The sequence below is a fragment of the Lepisosteus platostomus genome, chromosome 3 (genome assembly GCF_059453375.1).
Source record: "Lepisosteus platostomus isolate fLepPlt1 chromosome 3, fLepPlt1.hap1, whole genome shotgun sequence".
Classification (NCBI taxonomy): Eukaryota; Metazoa; Chordata; class Actinopteri; order Semionotiformes; family Lepisosteidae; genus Lepisosteus; species Lepisosteus platostomus.
In genome coordinates, this window is record NC_142613.1 from 47424342 (window position 1) to 47440281 (window position 15940).

At 37.9% G+C, this 15940-nt stretch overlaps 1 protein-coding gene across 5 annotated transcripts in view; it reads left to right on the plus strand.

Annotated features, from left to right (window-relative positions):
- Positions 1 to 15940, plus strand: part of fig4a (FIG4 phosphoinositide 5-phosphatase a) — an 87935-nt gene that overhangs the window by 51268 nt on the left and 20727 nt on the right. For 4 of the 5 annotated variants that reach the window (XM_088625801.1, XM_088625802.1, XM_088625804.1 and 1 more), the window contains exons 17-23: positions 255 to 393; positions 2194 to 2252; positions 3769 to 3916; positions 4882 to 4965; positions 6906 to 7101; positions 11896 to 11981; positions 15057 to 15143. In XM_088625801.1, the coding sequence (XP_088481927.1) occupies positions 255 to 393; positions 2194 to 2252; positions 3769 to 3916; positions 4882 to 4965; positions 6906 to 7101; positions 11896 to 11981; positions 15057 to 15143 (799 nt within the window). The remainder of the gene's footprint in view (positions 1 to 254; positions 394 to 2193; positions 2253 to 3768; positions 3917 to 4881; positions 4966 to 6905; positions 7102 to 11895; positions 11982 to 15056; positions 15144 to 15940) is intronic. The other variant, XM_088625805.1, reaches the window with a different exon arrangement.

Genomic DNA, 15940 nt, shown 5'->3' on the forward strand with positions numbered 1-15940 from the left:
GAGTGCTGTGGCCAGAGACCCTTATACTTTTTTTCTTAGTTTCCTAATGTGTCTTTGCCTCAATAGAGCTGATAAAACTATGTCCATCACCAACGTGATTCTTTTGAAAGCTCTCACTCAAAATTAATGTTTATTGATTCTTAATATTAGTTGAATAACTGGGATACCTGTAGTGATCTATTTTTGTATTAATACATATTTATCAGAAAGCTACATTTCAGCATCGTAATTAGTGCATCCCTTTCTTGAAACAGATGCCGACAGGCAGGATGCCATAAACCTTTTCCTGCAGGTGTTTCAGCCTTCAGAATTGAAGCCACATCTATGGGAGCTCCCCACGGATTTCTACCTGCATCAGAAGAACACCATGATGCTTCCTCAGGAAAGACGCAGGTGTGTGAACCTTTGTTCTACAATTGTGGCAACAGCTCAACCTTGATACCCTTTGTCTAACCTGACGTGACAGTACCTTAACGAAGCCTGAGCTTCTCATTTCCAGGTTTAAGGGAGATAACCTGAGCAATCGTTTAATGAGCAAGTCATTTCCTTGCTTCTGTTGTTTGAGCCCATGTTTTCTGGTTCAAATAGAAGATATATTTGAATTGTCTTTTATTAGTAGATCTGACTGTGACATTTCTGGTCTCCCTTTATGAGAAGAGGCACATCTAAAATAATAAATAGTACTCAGCAGTGTGATATTTTATAATTACAGCATTTTCTTATGTTAGTTCATTTGTCTGGAGACGTGAAATCTGCTGAGGTACTGTATTATAATTTTAATCAAAAACATTCAAAATGTCACTGAATGAGTTTGGTTTCATGCATGAAGTGTAGGTTCCCAGGTTTCAGTGCAGACAGGATACAGTACTCAAGAGGCTTGATGTTATGCTGTTTGTTTTGATCTACATTGTTAACTTGTAAGTATTCCAAGGTACCCATGGCCATACGACAGCCATCACTCCACCTGACCACAGTCTAGCCTTGTCTGACTGAGAAGCACAGATGACCCCTTTAAAGCTTTTAGTCATCCAGGGTCTTACACTTCCTGTCGGGTTTGGTCATGTCATGATGTAAAACACATATGCTTTCCATTGCTTCTCTATCTAATACCATGGACAGCTGTGACCTATTTCCTTAACTTTCTTTGTATGAGTCATTTGTCCTGTCTCTTTTTGTTTATTTTTTCATGTGATGGCAGTGTTTTCCCCTTTGTATATTTTGTTTTTATCTTTATTATGAAAATTGTTAAAGAACAGGTATGATAAATAAGAACTGATAGTAAAAGGAGTCTGGTCTTCTGACCTATATTTTACATGCATGTTCAATAAGCCAAATCAACTGCGTAATTGCTTGCATAATGAGAAACACAATTGCAAGAAATTGCATAAAAAAGATTATTTCAAATTGACTGTCAAGGGCACATAATGGAATGTCCAGCTTTTTGAATAATAAAGAAAATGAATATGAGAAAAGATGAGAAACCAGAATAAGACTTTTATGTAAATACAAAAGATATTTATGGATATTGTAAGCTGAATTTCACAGAAGTACTTAACACATAAGTACTAGACCAACCTTTGATTTGAAAGTCTTCTACTTTTTTAACTAATAGAGGGTATAGTTGAACCCCGCTCTGTGTGTCGGCTCCGAGAAAGTAGGTTTTGTGACCAACTTCGTATAGTCTTTATCCACAGGGGCCGAGAATCCAAATCCAGTCAATGTCACAAGTAAAAATGGATTTTTAGACAAAAATTAAAGTTAGAATCTGACGCAATAACATCTGTTCTCTAAAGTGCAGTAAATATGGCAGATTTGAAGGTTCAAGAGGCTCAAGATCTCAAGTAATGAGCACTCGTCTTCCTACTCAACTTTTATGTTGGTAGCGTGTGCAAGAGAAAGCACATGGATAAGGGGTTGCCAGGAAAACCTCTGTGTGTCTGCCTGCTCCATTCTGTTAATTATTTCCAAAGATGATGTTTTTTCTTAATGAATGTTTGTACTGACTGCTGTTGCTTAAGACGTTTTTTTTATTATAATTTTTTTTTTTTAATCGAAGACTGCCACCAACAGAGGTAACTTTCGCACTGCGCTGCTTTCAGTGTTAAATTGCCACCTCTTTCTGATGCAGTTGACTATATTGGACAAGTTAAAACATGATAATAGTACCTTTTTTTGTTTACCTCTTCTCCATAGCTATACATTCTGGTGGACTGAAGGAATTCTGTCCTATCTGCCTTTACCATATGATGAAGGTAAGCATGTGGTTTTGTTGGTTGACTTGCAAATGTAATTTGGTGATGGAGCAGTCCTTCTAGGGATGGAACACCTGGCTTCACTGACTGATCGGCCTCCATTGTAATGGAATGGAATTCCACAGGCAGACAAGGATTCATCTGGTTGGTCCTGTGCGCAGCTGGACATTCCTCAGGTGCAGCAGAAGTCAGTATAGGAGCAGTCAGGTACAGAGGGCGGGGGGCTGCATTGGGGGGGCAAGAGTGTTAGTGGCATCCTAACGTGTTGGAACTTTAGATAACACAGGAATGTTTACAGCATCCAGCTTTTGTGTTTTCAATATCCACAACCAGCTGGCAGTCCTAATGGCAGTTTTAGGTTTGAAGAGATTCTGTCATAATTTGGATTAAGAAAAGCTGAATCCGGAGAGAATTTAGCATTTGGTTTTCTAGTGTGTAACTCTTTTCCTGGTGTTCTCCATAGTTTTTTGTACAGTAATAGATTACTGTTTATAGTTGGAAACCGCACCGGTGGTTAAGCCGAGTAAGGCGTACAAGTAGGTCTCCGATGAGACAGGGAACCTGTATCCTCCAGTGAAGGGAAGACTTGTCATGGATGCGAGAGCCCAGCTGAGTGTGCCAGGAATTCTGGGGAATGAAAAAGAGTTTAGAATTTGTGAGAAGGAAAGATGGAGAATTAAGAGTAGTTTGAGAAGAATTGGTCTGTCCTGGCTCCTCTGGGGCAATAGAGGAGTCTAGAGTAGTTTCAAAGGAAAAGAGGAACTTAAGACCTCTTGACTAATCCTGCAGTGATGGATGCCTTTTTGAGACTGAGCAGCCAATTGTAATCTGGATTGTGGCTCGGGGGGTTAGCATTTCCACAAATTTATCCTGTAGTTTGAAATATTTCTCAGGGGATTTCTTACCATTTCAAAACAGCTTGATTATGCCCCTGAAGCCGCATGCAGCACGTAAAAGGTGCTCCTCCACTGTGTGAAACAGTCCAGATGTACAGACCAAAAACACTTTCAACTAAGCACTACAGTATTTCTCTGTTTAGTGTTCGATATTAAAATGTGATTTTCTTGAAGAGAATGGCCAACACAGCCACAGACTAATCTGCCACATTCTTACTCCCTGAGGTCTCCAAAGATGAATTTTTGAAGACAATAATTCCAAGGAGAGAGAGCTGAAGTGCACACACAAGTAGTTTCACAGCACAAATCCTTCAATCCTTCAAAGTCAAAATCCTGATGACTTTTTATTTTACAAATTATTATAGAAATCTGGACTACATCAAGATATTCCAGCTATGCTCTATGTGATTACAAACCTTCTTTGGACAAGCTGTAATACATTCTGAATCTGGAGTTTTTGGTTTCCTCTTTGCTGGGAACATAACTGACTTTGAAAGGATCAAGCTCACACAGTTTCTCAAGCCCACACTAAATGAGATGTGTTAAAAGACCTGCACCTCCTGTCATTGCATGATGTGTGGTTTTTCTCTTGGGTTCCCTCTCATTCCCAAAATGCGTAGTCCCGTGTGATGAAAACCGAGAGAAGGTAATGGTGAAGAGGCTCAACAGATACGATGAAAGCATCGACACCTATACTGAGTTCTTCAAGCCCTATGAGCTGAGCTGTTTTGACGATACCTTCTGCCTGGCAATGACGAACTCAGCACGGTATGTTGTTTACTTTGGTATTTCAGCCTCTTATACCACTGAGAACTATTCCATCCATAGCACAGGTGAATTGCAATCTGAAAAGACTTGCATCACTGCTTCATACACAACATTTTCACCCTTCCTACTGCCTTTTTTAATACTGCTCTTTTGTTCTGTTCTTTTTTTATTTTGGGTTAGCATGCTGGTTATCTCTTCTCAGTTGCTGTGTTAAGGTACAGTAGGAGTCATTTAGAAAGGCCTCACATTGGATGCCACTGACTCAAAATGTACTTTTTTCAATTGAAATGAGCTGCCAAAATGCAGTGCAGTCACAATGTAAAGAATTGATGGCAGCTGTGTAAAGATTGTGAGGGAAGCGTTTTCAACACAAGTTACATGTTCATGCATTAAGTGTCAGAACATAACACCAAATCGTGAATGTCTAATGCATGCACATGTTCAACACAGCTAAGATAACCTGTTTAATGATTTAACAGGAATCTTGTTAAAATTCAGTTAGTACTGACTGGTGGAGCCACGCAGTCCTCTCTGACAACACTGCAAGCTTGACTGTAAAGTTACGGATGTTAATGTTCACCTTCTGTGTCTGAAATGAGTGAATTCACTAGAAATATACCAGCAACATCTGATAAATAAGTGAACAATTTGGTTGCATAGATGCAGGGCACCTATGCTTATGTCTGTGGCTGTATGACCTGGGAAATGATTCAGATTGTGTGGATAGTCATATATTTGCATGACAAGTTTTACAGTACATGAAAATGCAGTTGCTAAAAAGAGGGCATAATTACATGAAAATTCCAGCACAAAAATAATCTTGATACTGTGGTGAGAAATGGTCGATAAACCTTCATTCAAATTAAATCAATGTTCTTTTAAAAGAAAATCTTGTGCAGAGATTTCTATGAGAAGAACTCCAACTTTTGAGTATTTTACCTGGTGAATTAAAAATATTTTTCCAGGGAGTTTATGCCAAAGACCGTTGGAATTGATCCGAGCCCCTTCACCGTTCGCAAGCCGGAGGAGACTGGGAAGTCGGTCTTAGGGTAAAGCCTCTGTCTTACTTTCCTCGTGTGGTGCTGCTGCCCATACTCGCGGCTCAGGCGTTGTGGAGCAACACAGGGTTGTTTGTATCTGTCATGTTCCCAGTGCTCCACGCATGCCAGCTCACTCAGTTCTCCTTGCTTGGAGAGTCACATGGACAGCAAACACGTGGATAGCTTTTCAGTGGGGAAGCCATGCAGTAGCTATGGGTTGAGTTCCTTTTTCTTTTTAATATTCTCATGTTATCTGCAAGATGAATATTTCACAGATAGATATATTTCCGTTGCCCAACACAATATTTTTGTCCCCACAGATGTGAGCCATTGGTCATGAAACATTCAGTGTCATGTGTCGGCTTTGCCTACTAATGAAAATGTGAATTTGCATCACCTTGTGTCCTTTTAGCAGGTGTTACTTTTCTTTTTTATTGATCCTAAAAGACCTGGGCAGTTTGTTTTTCCTAGAGCTAGTCAAGACCCTTTTGTGATCAATTACTCGTACAAGTCAGGCAACGCTTCCTGTTTTATGAAGACTCATTAATTTATTAATTTGACTTTTTGTCAGATCCTTTTGACTCACAACCTTGTAGTTATGTGACTCCCACAGTTTAACCAGTAATTACCTTTGTAGGTAATAATATATAGAGTCACATTATTTAGAAACATCAGAAACCCTTACCTGACCACATTGTACATATTTTAAAGTTGATTTGTGTTTGTTTTTCCTTAAAAAGACTTGTTTAAAAATCAGTTTACAATTCCAAATAAAATAAAGAGAAATAAAGTTTAAATAAATGGAATAAAGTTTATAATTAAAGTTTAGATTTTTAGAATTGAAGTTCAGATTTGACTTAATGTCAATAGCTACATTTAGACTTAAAGTAAGTAGTTTTTACTTAGTCTTCTTAAACGCTCTTTTACTGTGAAATGGTTGTATGATAGAATTGGTCTTTACTTTTTTCTTTATTGAGTTATTGTAATACTTTGGCATCCACTTGTGTCTGTGATGTGTAAATGTAGAATTAATTAAAAAGGACTCCTGATATTTCACATGCTTTAATACCTTGTAAATAATACATTCATAAATATGGTAAATACTAATATGAATATGCACACTATATTAACTTTAAATTAACAAAACAAGCTCTATGGTTATTAAACTAAGATTCACACAGTTGTGATTCAAATAGTTTTGCAGAGTGTGCTAATCATAATCTGTGACTGTTTCTAGAAATGAATATAAGTAATATAAGTTCTTATTCCCTTTTCAATGCAAGTTGTTATAGGAACCTAAATTAACCACCATTTTCTGTATTCTTATTGTAGCATTGTGAACAATTTAGGCTAGTAAAGAGAAAGGTCAATGTCATATCTAGTAGCTGGTCTTTGTATTTTGAGCTTTGAAGCAGACCTTCTCAAAAAGGTTGCTTTACCGTGGTATTGTCATTACAGAGCACAACTGAAACTTCAGAGCAGCTGCACGATTGCTTTTTCGTGCCTCTGCTCACTGTGTGATCCATGATACCTGCACCTCTGAAGTGTAACAGTGTTGGTGCTCTCAAAGTTAGCACTCAGTAGTAAACGATAGTAAAGAGTGGCTTAGAAGATGGATGTTGCTACTACTGTATATCATGTTAAATCTGAAAGCATAAAGTAAATTTTGCACCCAAGAGCAGTCCATATTTGATCTTTCTCTTGTAGCCAATTTACAATTCCAAATGTTCCCATTTGATGACATTTCTAGTTTTGCTTTTCAATATAGTAAAGTCAACAATATTAAATCTCAGCAATTTACAGTAGTTGTGATAAATGGAATTACAGAGAGGGCTAATTAAGACCTGGTAATACTAGGTTAGGAGTAGATCGATTTTCACAACAATCCACTCCTTCTAACCTGACAGTGTACATCCCATATGTAAAAAGCATACTTTCCACTGTTTCAGCAACAAGAGCAGCAAAGAAGAAGCAGTCCTGCAGCGGAAGACAGCTGCTAGCGCCCCTCCTCCACCTAGTGAAGAGGCCATCTCCAGCAGCTCCGAGGATGACTCTGGCACAGACAAGGAAGAGGAGGGGGCAGTGTCCCAGCGCTCCACGCCTGTCAAGTTCGCCGACTCTGGAGACAGCACCCGGGGCCAGGAGGTATGCAGTTACTTCCCGCAGATTTCAGATCCTTTGGAAGTGTTATGCATCACATCTGTCATTATCAGCACCAGGTTACATCTCCAGGCATGCTCTGATGGTTCAGTGAATGGGGACTGCCCTTTCGTAACTGTTGTGTTAACTTCCTCCTCTGAGGCTTTTGCTTTTTTATATCATGTGCATGAAGAATCATTTCAAAAACATCACGGACAATGGTGCTGATTACTCCGATTAGTTGATACAGGCAACGTGAAGAATCTGTTCGGAATTCAGCAGGACCAGACTTCAGGAAACTGGAAAATACAGGGCCGGAGAGCATGAATAAAAATTGAAATTGCTCTAGAAAACTTGAAACTTGAGGCTGCTCCTTCTTTGGGATCTTTCGGTAGCCATTTTGTTGTGGGTCTCTTGGTTTATTAACGGCTTGTAACAAGATCCTTGCGATGGCCAAATTAGCTGCACTGGTGTCACAATAACCTGCGAACCAAGGGCTTTTGGTTCACAGCACAGGCAGCCTGCAGAAGAGCAAGAGCAGGAATATCCATTTCAAAGGGTTGTGCTTTTGCTTATTGCTCTAGCAGTAATTGCAAGAGTTGTCTTTGATTCTCTTTTAGACCGGAAATTACATGGAAACTCTGCAATGGAAATTCATTCCGTTCAATTAGCTGCAGTAAAAGAGAACCTTTCAGTTTATCGTGGACTTCAGAAAAATGTAGTAGTCTTAACGGGTTCTCTTTTAAATACTAAACGCCTACACAAAATCCTCTTTATTTCAAATTTAAAAGGTAATATATATGAAATGGTTGGGAAATTTAACTTCACTGGTTTGTCTTAGAGGCATACCCATCACAATACATTTTTAATTTTCAGTAGCTTTGTCCCCTTTTCCATGTTTTGTGTAGCATTGCATAGAGCAAAACCATACTTATCTTATTGGAAATATTTGATTTTCAGAAAACATGCGAGGCATATTTTTATTCACACCTAATCACCTGCAGATATAAACCTGAGTAATATTGATGAATCACGTGGTATTCAATCTAATTAATGTGGCTTCACAATATGGCATGGTAGCTTGTTCCATAATCCCACAATCCTTTGTGTAGAGAGGGTGCCTCCTGTTTTCAGATTTAAGTGCACTTCCATTTAGTTTCCATTTCTGCTGGCTGTGTTAATATCAACTGTCTTCCTAATGAGGTGATTTAATCTTAAAAGTAATTCAGATACAGTGGATATCAAAAGTCTAATCACCCTTATTGACATGTCTGTCATGATAATCTGACATGATATGTCAATAAGGGTGTGTAGACTTTTGATATCAACTGTATATCATGGTCCTTCATGAATTATCAGTTAATCAAAATGATGGCATGTAGTGCATCATTTTTGAAGCAGTTAGATACAGAACCTTAGAATTTGTGGGTGTTTATATTTGAAATGTATATGTAATCATTGCATTCAATAATTATCCAGGAAAGGCTTGCAGATATATAAGTATCAGGCTGTGTTTCTTGCTGTGCAGGTACAGTACCTGACTATGCTCACTATTTTCTGCTTGAAGGCACCCTGGTTGTGACAATCCTTAGGTGTACTGTACTAGTAACATTAGTGCATGATCAGTAGCTTGTTCCCATACTCCTTTAACCTCAAATTAGTACATGTGTCTAAAGCAGGATCTGATGAGTAATAAGTTGAACGCTTGGCATTTGTGATAACATACAATTTGTCCCATGGAATAGATAGCAAGCATGAGGACCTACTGATGTCAATTGTTATTTTTAATCTCAATGTTGAATCATTACTATAAATTTATACAAGACTTAAGAAAGGTGACACTCGTATTTCTGCACACACTCAAAGAAGTGTCTGTGCAAGCCCTGAAATGGACTGGTGTCCCCTCCCCTCCTGCTTCATGCCCCAGGAGAGACTTTAGGTTGATGTGGCCATTACCAGGAATGAGCAGTTTTTTTTTATAATGAGATGTCGGAAAAGGAGTGTGTAGATGTACAGCATGTTAATAAATATGTATTGTGAAGAAAATCTACCCAAAGTTATACATTAGTTTTGATGTAACGTAAATCCAAGCCAATTCATGGCTTACCTCTTCTCAATTGCAGTTGTTGATGGTGGGTAAGTCTTGTATGATCTGATGAAAATGAACAATGGTAATAGAATAGAACACATACTGGGATATGCTGGCTAATGGGTTAGAGAGCTGAACAATCCTCAGTAACCGTGAAAATTTCCACTGTATTTCAGTCAAAGGCATAATCATGTTTTTGATTACTGACGAGCATTTGGAAAGATAGGGTTTGGAGGGGGTTTTATAGGTGAATGATGCAAAACAAATACGTTGTTTCAGTATATGCTGGGTGCTGTGATGTGTCTCAATATTGATTCTGAAGTTGCCTAATAGCTTGTAATATTATATAATATTCTTAATTTGTAAGACTCCGCTCATACTTCATCGAATGAGCTCTACATGTAACGGGAAAATAGCTGGATTTCACTGCATTGTAAAGTTTGATGCAATGAAAATATAAACCACATTTATACACATTTAAGTAAAAGTGGTTTACTTGGAGAGATTTCTACAGATGCTATAAGCAGAAGATGTTGTAGATTTAGTCTGAGCCAAATCCGAATTCACTGCACCCACTAATCCCAAAACACAAATCTACGCCTTAATGGCGTTCAAATATGAGGGGTATATACAGTAGAGAAGGCCTCTTGCAAACTGAAGCCACCATGAAGTTTTGTGTTTGATTTGGTCCACGTTTAAGTAACTGATTTGATTCAGATTGTGGTCTTAACTTAAAAATGCTTTGAGGTTGAATGTTGCTTTCTGGTAAGTTATTTGGTATATTTAAACTTGTAAATATTTTTAAACGCTTATGTACATGACCTGCACATACTACAAAACTCTTACTCATTGGTTTTACTGGTTTGTTTGGGGATGGGGAGCAATCTTCGGAGTGCTTAAGCTATCCAGAACACATTTTGGTAGCCATAAGTTTTGTCGCTTAAAGCGTGAATCACACGCTTCAAAACACCTAATTAGAATAAGGATGTTAAATTCTTGTTGCAACAAGAAAAATGTTTTGATGATTGAAGTTGTAGTGTATAGGCAATTGTATAGTTAGTATAAAACATATTTTGAAGGCTTTACTATTCTGTAGGATTGTCAAGAAGATCATTTGCTGATTACATGAAAGTGGTTTGTAATTTTCTTGGAATTAAATCTAAATGGAAAAAAAGGGGTAGGACTCAACAATGTAAACTACATTTATTTTACTGGTGTTTACTAAAATGAGGACAGATGATTTGGGAAAGTAACAACTGGCATTCTTATGTATTTCTGTTGTCTTTTCTGCTGAACCAAATAGCAGAATCTCAAATGCAGCCGGTTCCCTTTTGTCTGTCATGTCTGGTGCCACGTCCTGGACATCCAGTAAATAAACAAATCATTCTGGGGTCTTTTCATTTCGCCCAGAGCAGGGTTTTTCTTTGAGGAAATTGTAGAATAAACGTTGTGTGTTACAATGTGTAAATAAATGTATAATAAATTATTAAATGTATCTTCATTTCAGGCTATTAGGCCATATGATGTGTTAATCTGGACAGTGTGTGTAGAATTTCTACAGGCACTGTAGCTTCGGGTGATCCTGGTGATAATATTAGTTCAAGTAGGGGGCTGCGTCAGCATGCGTAGGCTGCAAAGGAACAAATGGCACACCTGAAGAAGGCTCCACAGCTGAAACGTTGTGTTTCTTTTCTTCTCTTTTCAGCATGGAATTAACCTTTACTTGTTCCTTTGCTGTTTATAATACAGTAGGTCAGGCACACCCTCGGAAGGAATTTTAAATGAATCGCCTTATCTGCAACTGAAATCGAAATAGTGCTGTTTTGCACCTGAGCTCAATTCAGACTGGTTATGCATTGGGTGTATAGACAACCCTTCTTCCAGGGGACACCATAAGAGAGAGAGAAGTTAAGTCACTTTATTAGCCATATACAATTTCTTTTATTAGGACTTTGTCTTTTCGCATGCCCCAACGTGACGCCATGAGACACACAGACACGAGACAGGGAGAGAAGCTTGGGGTCAGAGCGCAGGGTCAGCCATTTATACGGCGCCCCTGGAGCAGTTGGGTTTAAGGGGCTTGCTCAGGGGCCAGTGGAGCATTCCTCTGCTGGCTGCAGGATACGAACCAGCAACCTTCCAGCCACAGGCACAGATCCTTAGCCACAGAGCCACCACACCGCCCACTGCTGACGGAATCTCATATTGCAATTGTCAGGGAAAAAAAACCCTTCCATCAGGGTGGAAGTAGAGCATAGAGTATCTCATGCAAGTAACAGAAACATGTATTATAAATAGAAGAGGGAGAAAACACTGTGCTGGAAGAATCTGTTTATGAAAAGAGGAGCTAAATGTGTCTCTTAAATGAAAGGATATTATGTCAAAACAATGCACTAGTTAAGACCATGTTTAGCATATTGTGGTCACCTTGTTACGAAAAAAAAAGATGATATTTCTGCTCTGGAATCAGTCCAGACCAGAGCAACCAGACAGGTACAGGCTAAATGGAAGTCTTTTGGAACGTTTTTAATCTCAACCAGTGAATGCTATGAAGCAGACCTACCCCAAGTGCTCAAAACAGTCATGTTAATTCATATGTTCAGATCCTGAGTGGGATGGTGCTGTTGTGATAATATGATACTTTTCTCAAATTGTTTCAGTAAATGCCCTGCTATATACTGTAAATGTATAAATCTTATGTTTTCATGCAGGATTTTCTCCAGCACCCCATGAAGGAAACATATGGACTCAACCTCTGTGATTTTCCAGAAGAAAAAGATATGCTCATCTATCACAGGTAATAATGCATATCCAGAAAGTTGCTTGGTTGCATGGGGGAATGGGAAACATTTTACTTCAGCGGGTGTGGTTAAAAAGGCAGTATGATTAATTCCTTATATCCTGATTGAATGTGAAATGAGGAGTGTAGTAAAGCCTGTGGCACTATAGTACATGTTTATTTTGTAATGTGTCTTCCTCACAATGGCCTTGTCCTTTCCACGAGCCTCTCGTTCTGCATAGCCAGGGATGCTAGAGGCACCCTTGGAAATGCTACCAGTTTATTTCCAGTATAACATATACAGTAGGAGTCTTTTTTTTCTGAAGTGTGAATTGGAAAATGGCACAATTTCTGGGGAGCTCTTCAGTCGTGAAGGTATCTATTGTGCGCTTTAGGGACTTTGAACATATGGGCATTATCAAAATTAGAATCTTAAAAAATGTGTTTCTGAAACGTATGTTAGGGATATTGGAAAGGTGCAGTGTAAAAATTGTATAATTTAAGAATGGGATAACAAGCAGAAAAAAATGTTGTCGCACTGAAGCTCCATCTTCATAAACCCCCATGATTAATTGTAATGTAATTATCAGAATGAGTTTGTAACCCAGACCTTGAACCTGCTGTTCCACCCCTCTGCTCCCTCTGTTAATTCAAATTAAGGAACCTTGAAATGAGGCACTTGAAGTTGAACAGCTCTATTGAAATGTAAATAACACTTGTGGACTCGCATGTATCACTTGTGCGTGTACAGCAAACTAGTAAGAGCAAACAAGCTTAAAATAAAACCACTCTAATGCACTCTTCTATATGTTTAATGTTATGAGAATAGATTAAAGTCTGAAGTGCAGTTACACTGACACACATGATAATGTTTCTTAATATTGTGAAGGGGGTGATTGGAAGAGCCTGCACTCCACACAATTTATCATTAATATTAAAGCTAGGAGATAAATAGACAGGTCTTTGGATTTGTTATATCTGTGTTAATTTCTTCTTCAGTTGTGGCCATCAAGAGCAGTTCCATGCTTTATCAGAAATCAGATGTACAGTAAATGGGCTTGTGTCTTACCCTGAGAATCTAGTGTGTAAGTGGGTGGATATCCATCAGTCCATTTAACTTTCCATCCATTCCTTATCTGCCAGTCTGTATCTCTTACTGCCAGGTTTGCCTTTGTCCTGGTGACCACAGTATTTCTGAAACCAGATATACCACATATAGTACTTTGAATTCTGTAAAACTAAAACGGGAATTTAACATTCTGTGTATGATCAATGTAACTTGGGGAAAAATTATTCCATGTCAAACCTTGTAATCTCTTAATTCAAGGACTTAAACGCTTTAACATTTTAATGTGATAGACTCCACAAAGAAAACCATACACGGCTCTGACGAATCAAATCATTTGATTGCAATAAAGGAGCACAGATTAAATTAACAGGTTAACCTCGTCTCCCGCTCATGTTTTCAAACAGAACAACAGTCTTTTATTCTTCATGGTGAGCAAAACTTTCATACGAAAATATACATTTGTATGATTTGTCAGTAACAGTTTGTTGCCTTATAAGGTGTAAGCCAGGTCAGAGAGTCAGGCAGTTAGCTCAGGTCAGCGTTGGCAACAAACCAATACCCCTGTTCCCTTCATGTTGCAAAACAATAAAGCTATTAATTGATAATTCATAACAAGATATAGGTTCCTTCAAATGTATCACATTATTTTTTAATGATTGTGAATGGCAGTAGTTGACTAAATGAACGTTTTTTTTAATTATATTGAGTAAACCTCATATTTAAGAACGTTTGCCTAAAAAATGAATGATATTAGTAAATTAGTAGTTCTAAGAATATTACCAGATATGGCTTCATCTTTTGTCTTTTGGTCTCAAAATACATTTTAAGAAAAATACTATCATCCTTATATGAACATCATGTTGAAATCTCCCTGACAACCATTTAAGTTGCACTTTGGAAATAAATACTAAAAGTGGCTAAATATTTAGTATTTATACATTTGGCAAAATTTAAAATGTTTGAATATTCATAAAACCACTATAAAGCATGTGTATATTTTCAGTTATTTTCCTTAAGTACAGTGTAACTCTCCAAGAGGAAATTGGTTTTGAAGTCAAGTACTGCTTTGAATTGGTGTTAAAGGTAATGTGGGGTTTCCTCATTTATCTTCGTAAATGAACTCCTCTTGTACATGTGTGTATTTCATATTTCAAGATACCTCTTTGATGTTTAAGGATTAGGTACAATGCTGGCAAAGAAAAAAATACCATCTGTTTTTTTGATCGTTGAGTTCTCTTGAGGGAAATATATAGTAACACTGATAGAAGGGCTTTGAAATTACTTTTGGAATATTTTATTAAAGATTGTCTTATCTATTATGTTTTTTCTTCATCTTTTGAAATAATCTTTTGTGTTTCTTTTATGTTGCTTTGGAAGCATACTGGTATCATGCGGACACTGTTACAGGAATAAACCTTATGCATTATTAGGTTTAAAAAAGCAATCTTGGAAATAAATGTAGATGAAGTACTTAAATTAATGCATCCCTGTGTTTTACAAGTGTAAGTAAAACAGATGCAAAAAGTCATCACTGTTAATGAACCCCATGATTTTTAAAAGCAATTGCTTTTTATTGCCTTAAATAATGATATTAGAGCAAAAAGGATTATTTTGATAAGAGATACCCATTTAGTGTTTCTTTAAGGTTTTAATTTTGAAAAGAATGTCAGATTGCTAGTTTGCATTTGAAGAACTAGTGAATATTCCATAAAAATTGCTTTGACATAGTTGACTTTCTGGTACAAACCAGCCTCAGTGCTCCTTCATGTAGAAACAAATTCATCTGGAATTCCTGTGACCTTTTTTCAGCCTCTTTGTGTCCCCATGAAGTGTTTTGAAAGCCTTGTCAATTTGCAAGTAATGAGAAAGTGGAGTGTATATTTTATGGCTTTGCCTTAATTCTTTTTCTTTTTCCTCGTTGTAAAACATATATATTTTAGACATTTTTATTGAAAGTAAACCGGTTAAGCTGAGTGATTTATTATGATTGTTGTGCCTGTGTGTCTTTGTTTACTCTTTTGCAGGTTTGTTCATCTTGGTCAAAACCAGCATAAAGTGGAGAGAAGCAGACCGATGACTGATTCCAGACAATCGGAGAATTTCATTAATCTGTGAGTGCTGCTTCCTCACTTGTTTTGTTTGCCGTTACATTATAAGCTGTAAGGCAAATGTCTAGTGGTATGTACAGTGGGTATAGAAAGTCACCACCCCCTTTCAACGGGTTCACCTTTTGGTGCCCTAAAGCCCAAAAAGAAGACAAATAAAATCAGACCTTTTCCAGTTTTATTTACAAATTGTACCTTGCAACATCCAAGTGAAAAAAGAAAGCTAAATTTCTGAACAAAAAGTAGAATCATTGGGTTGGATAAGAGAACACCCCCCTGAATTAATACTTGGTTGAAACACATTTTGCTTGAATCACAGCCTTGAGTCTGTTTGAATACATCTCTAGCACCTTTGCACACCTAGAGGGAGGAATATTTGTCAATTCCTCCTTACAGAATTGTTCAAGCTCAGTCAAGCTGCGTGGTGACCGTTGATGGACTTCCCTCTTCAAGTCATTCCAAAGATTTTCAATGGGATTTAGGTCGGGGCTCTGACTAGGCCAGTCAAGGACATTCACCTTCCTATCCTTAGCCACTGTACATTTGCTTTGGCGGTGTGCTTCGGTTCACTGTCATGTTAAAAGGTGAACCATCTTCCCATTTTCAACATCCTGGCTGAGGGCTGCAGGTTTTTTTCAAGAATTTACCTGTATTTTGCACCATCCATCTTCCCTTCTGTCCTGACAAGTGCCCCAGTCCCAGCTGAGGAGAAACACCCCCACAACAGGATGCTGCCACCACTGTGCTTTACTGTAGGCATGGTGTTCTTTGGATGCCAAGATGTATTGGGTTTTCACCAGACA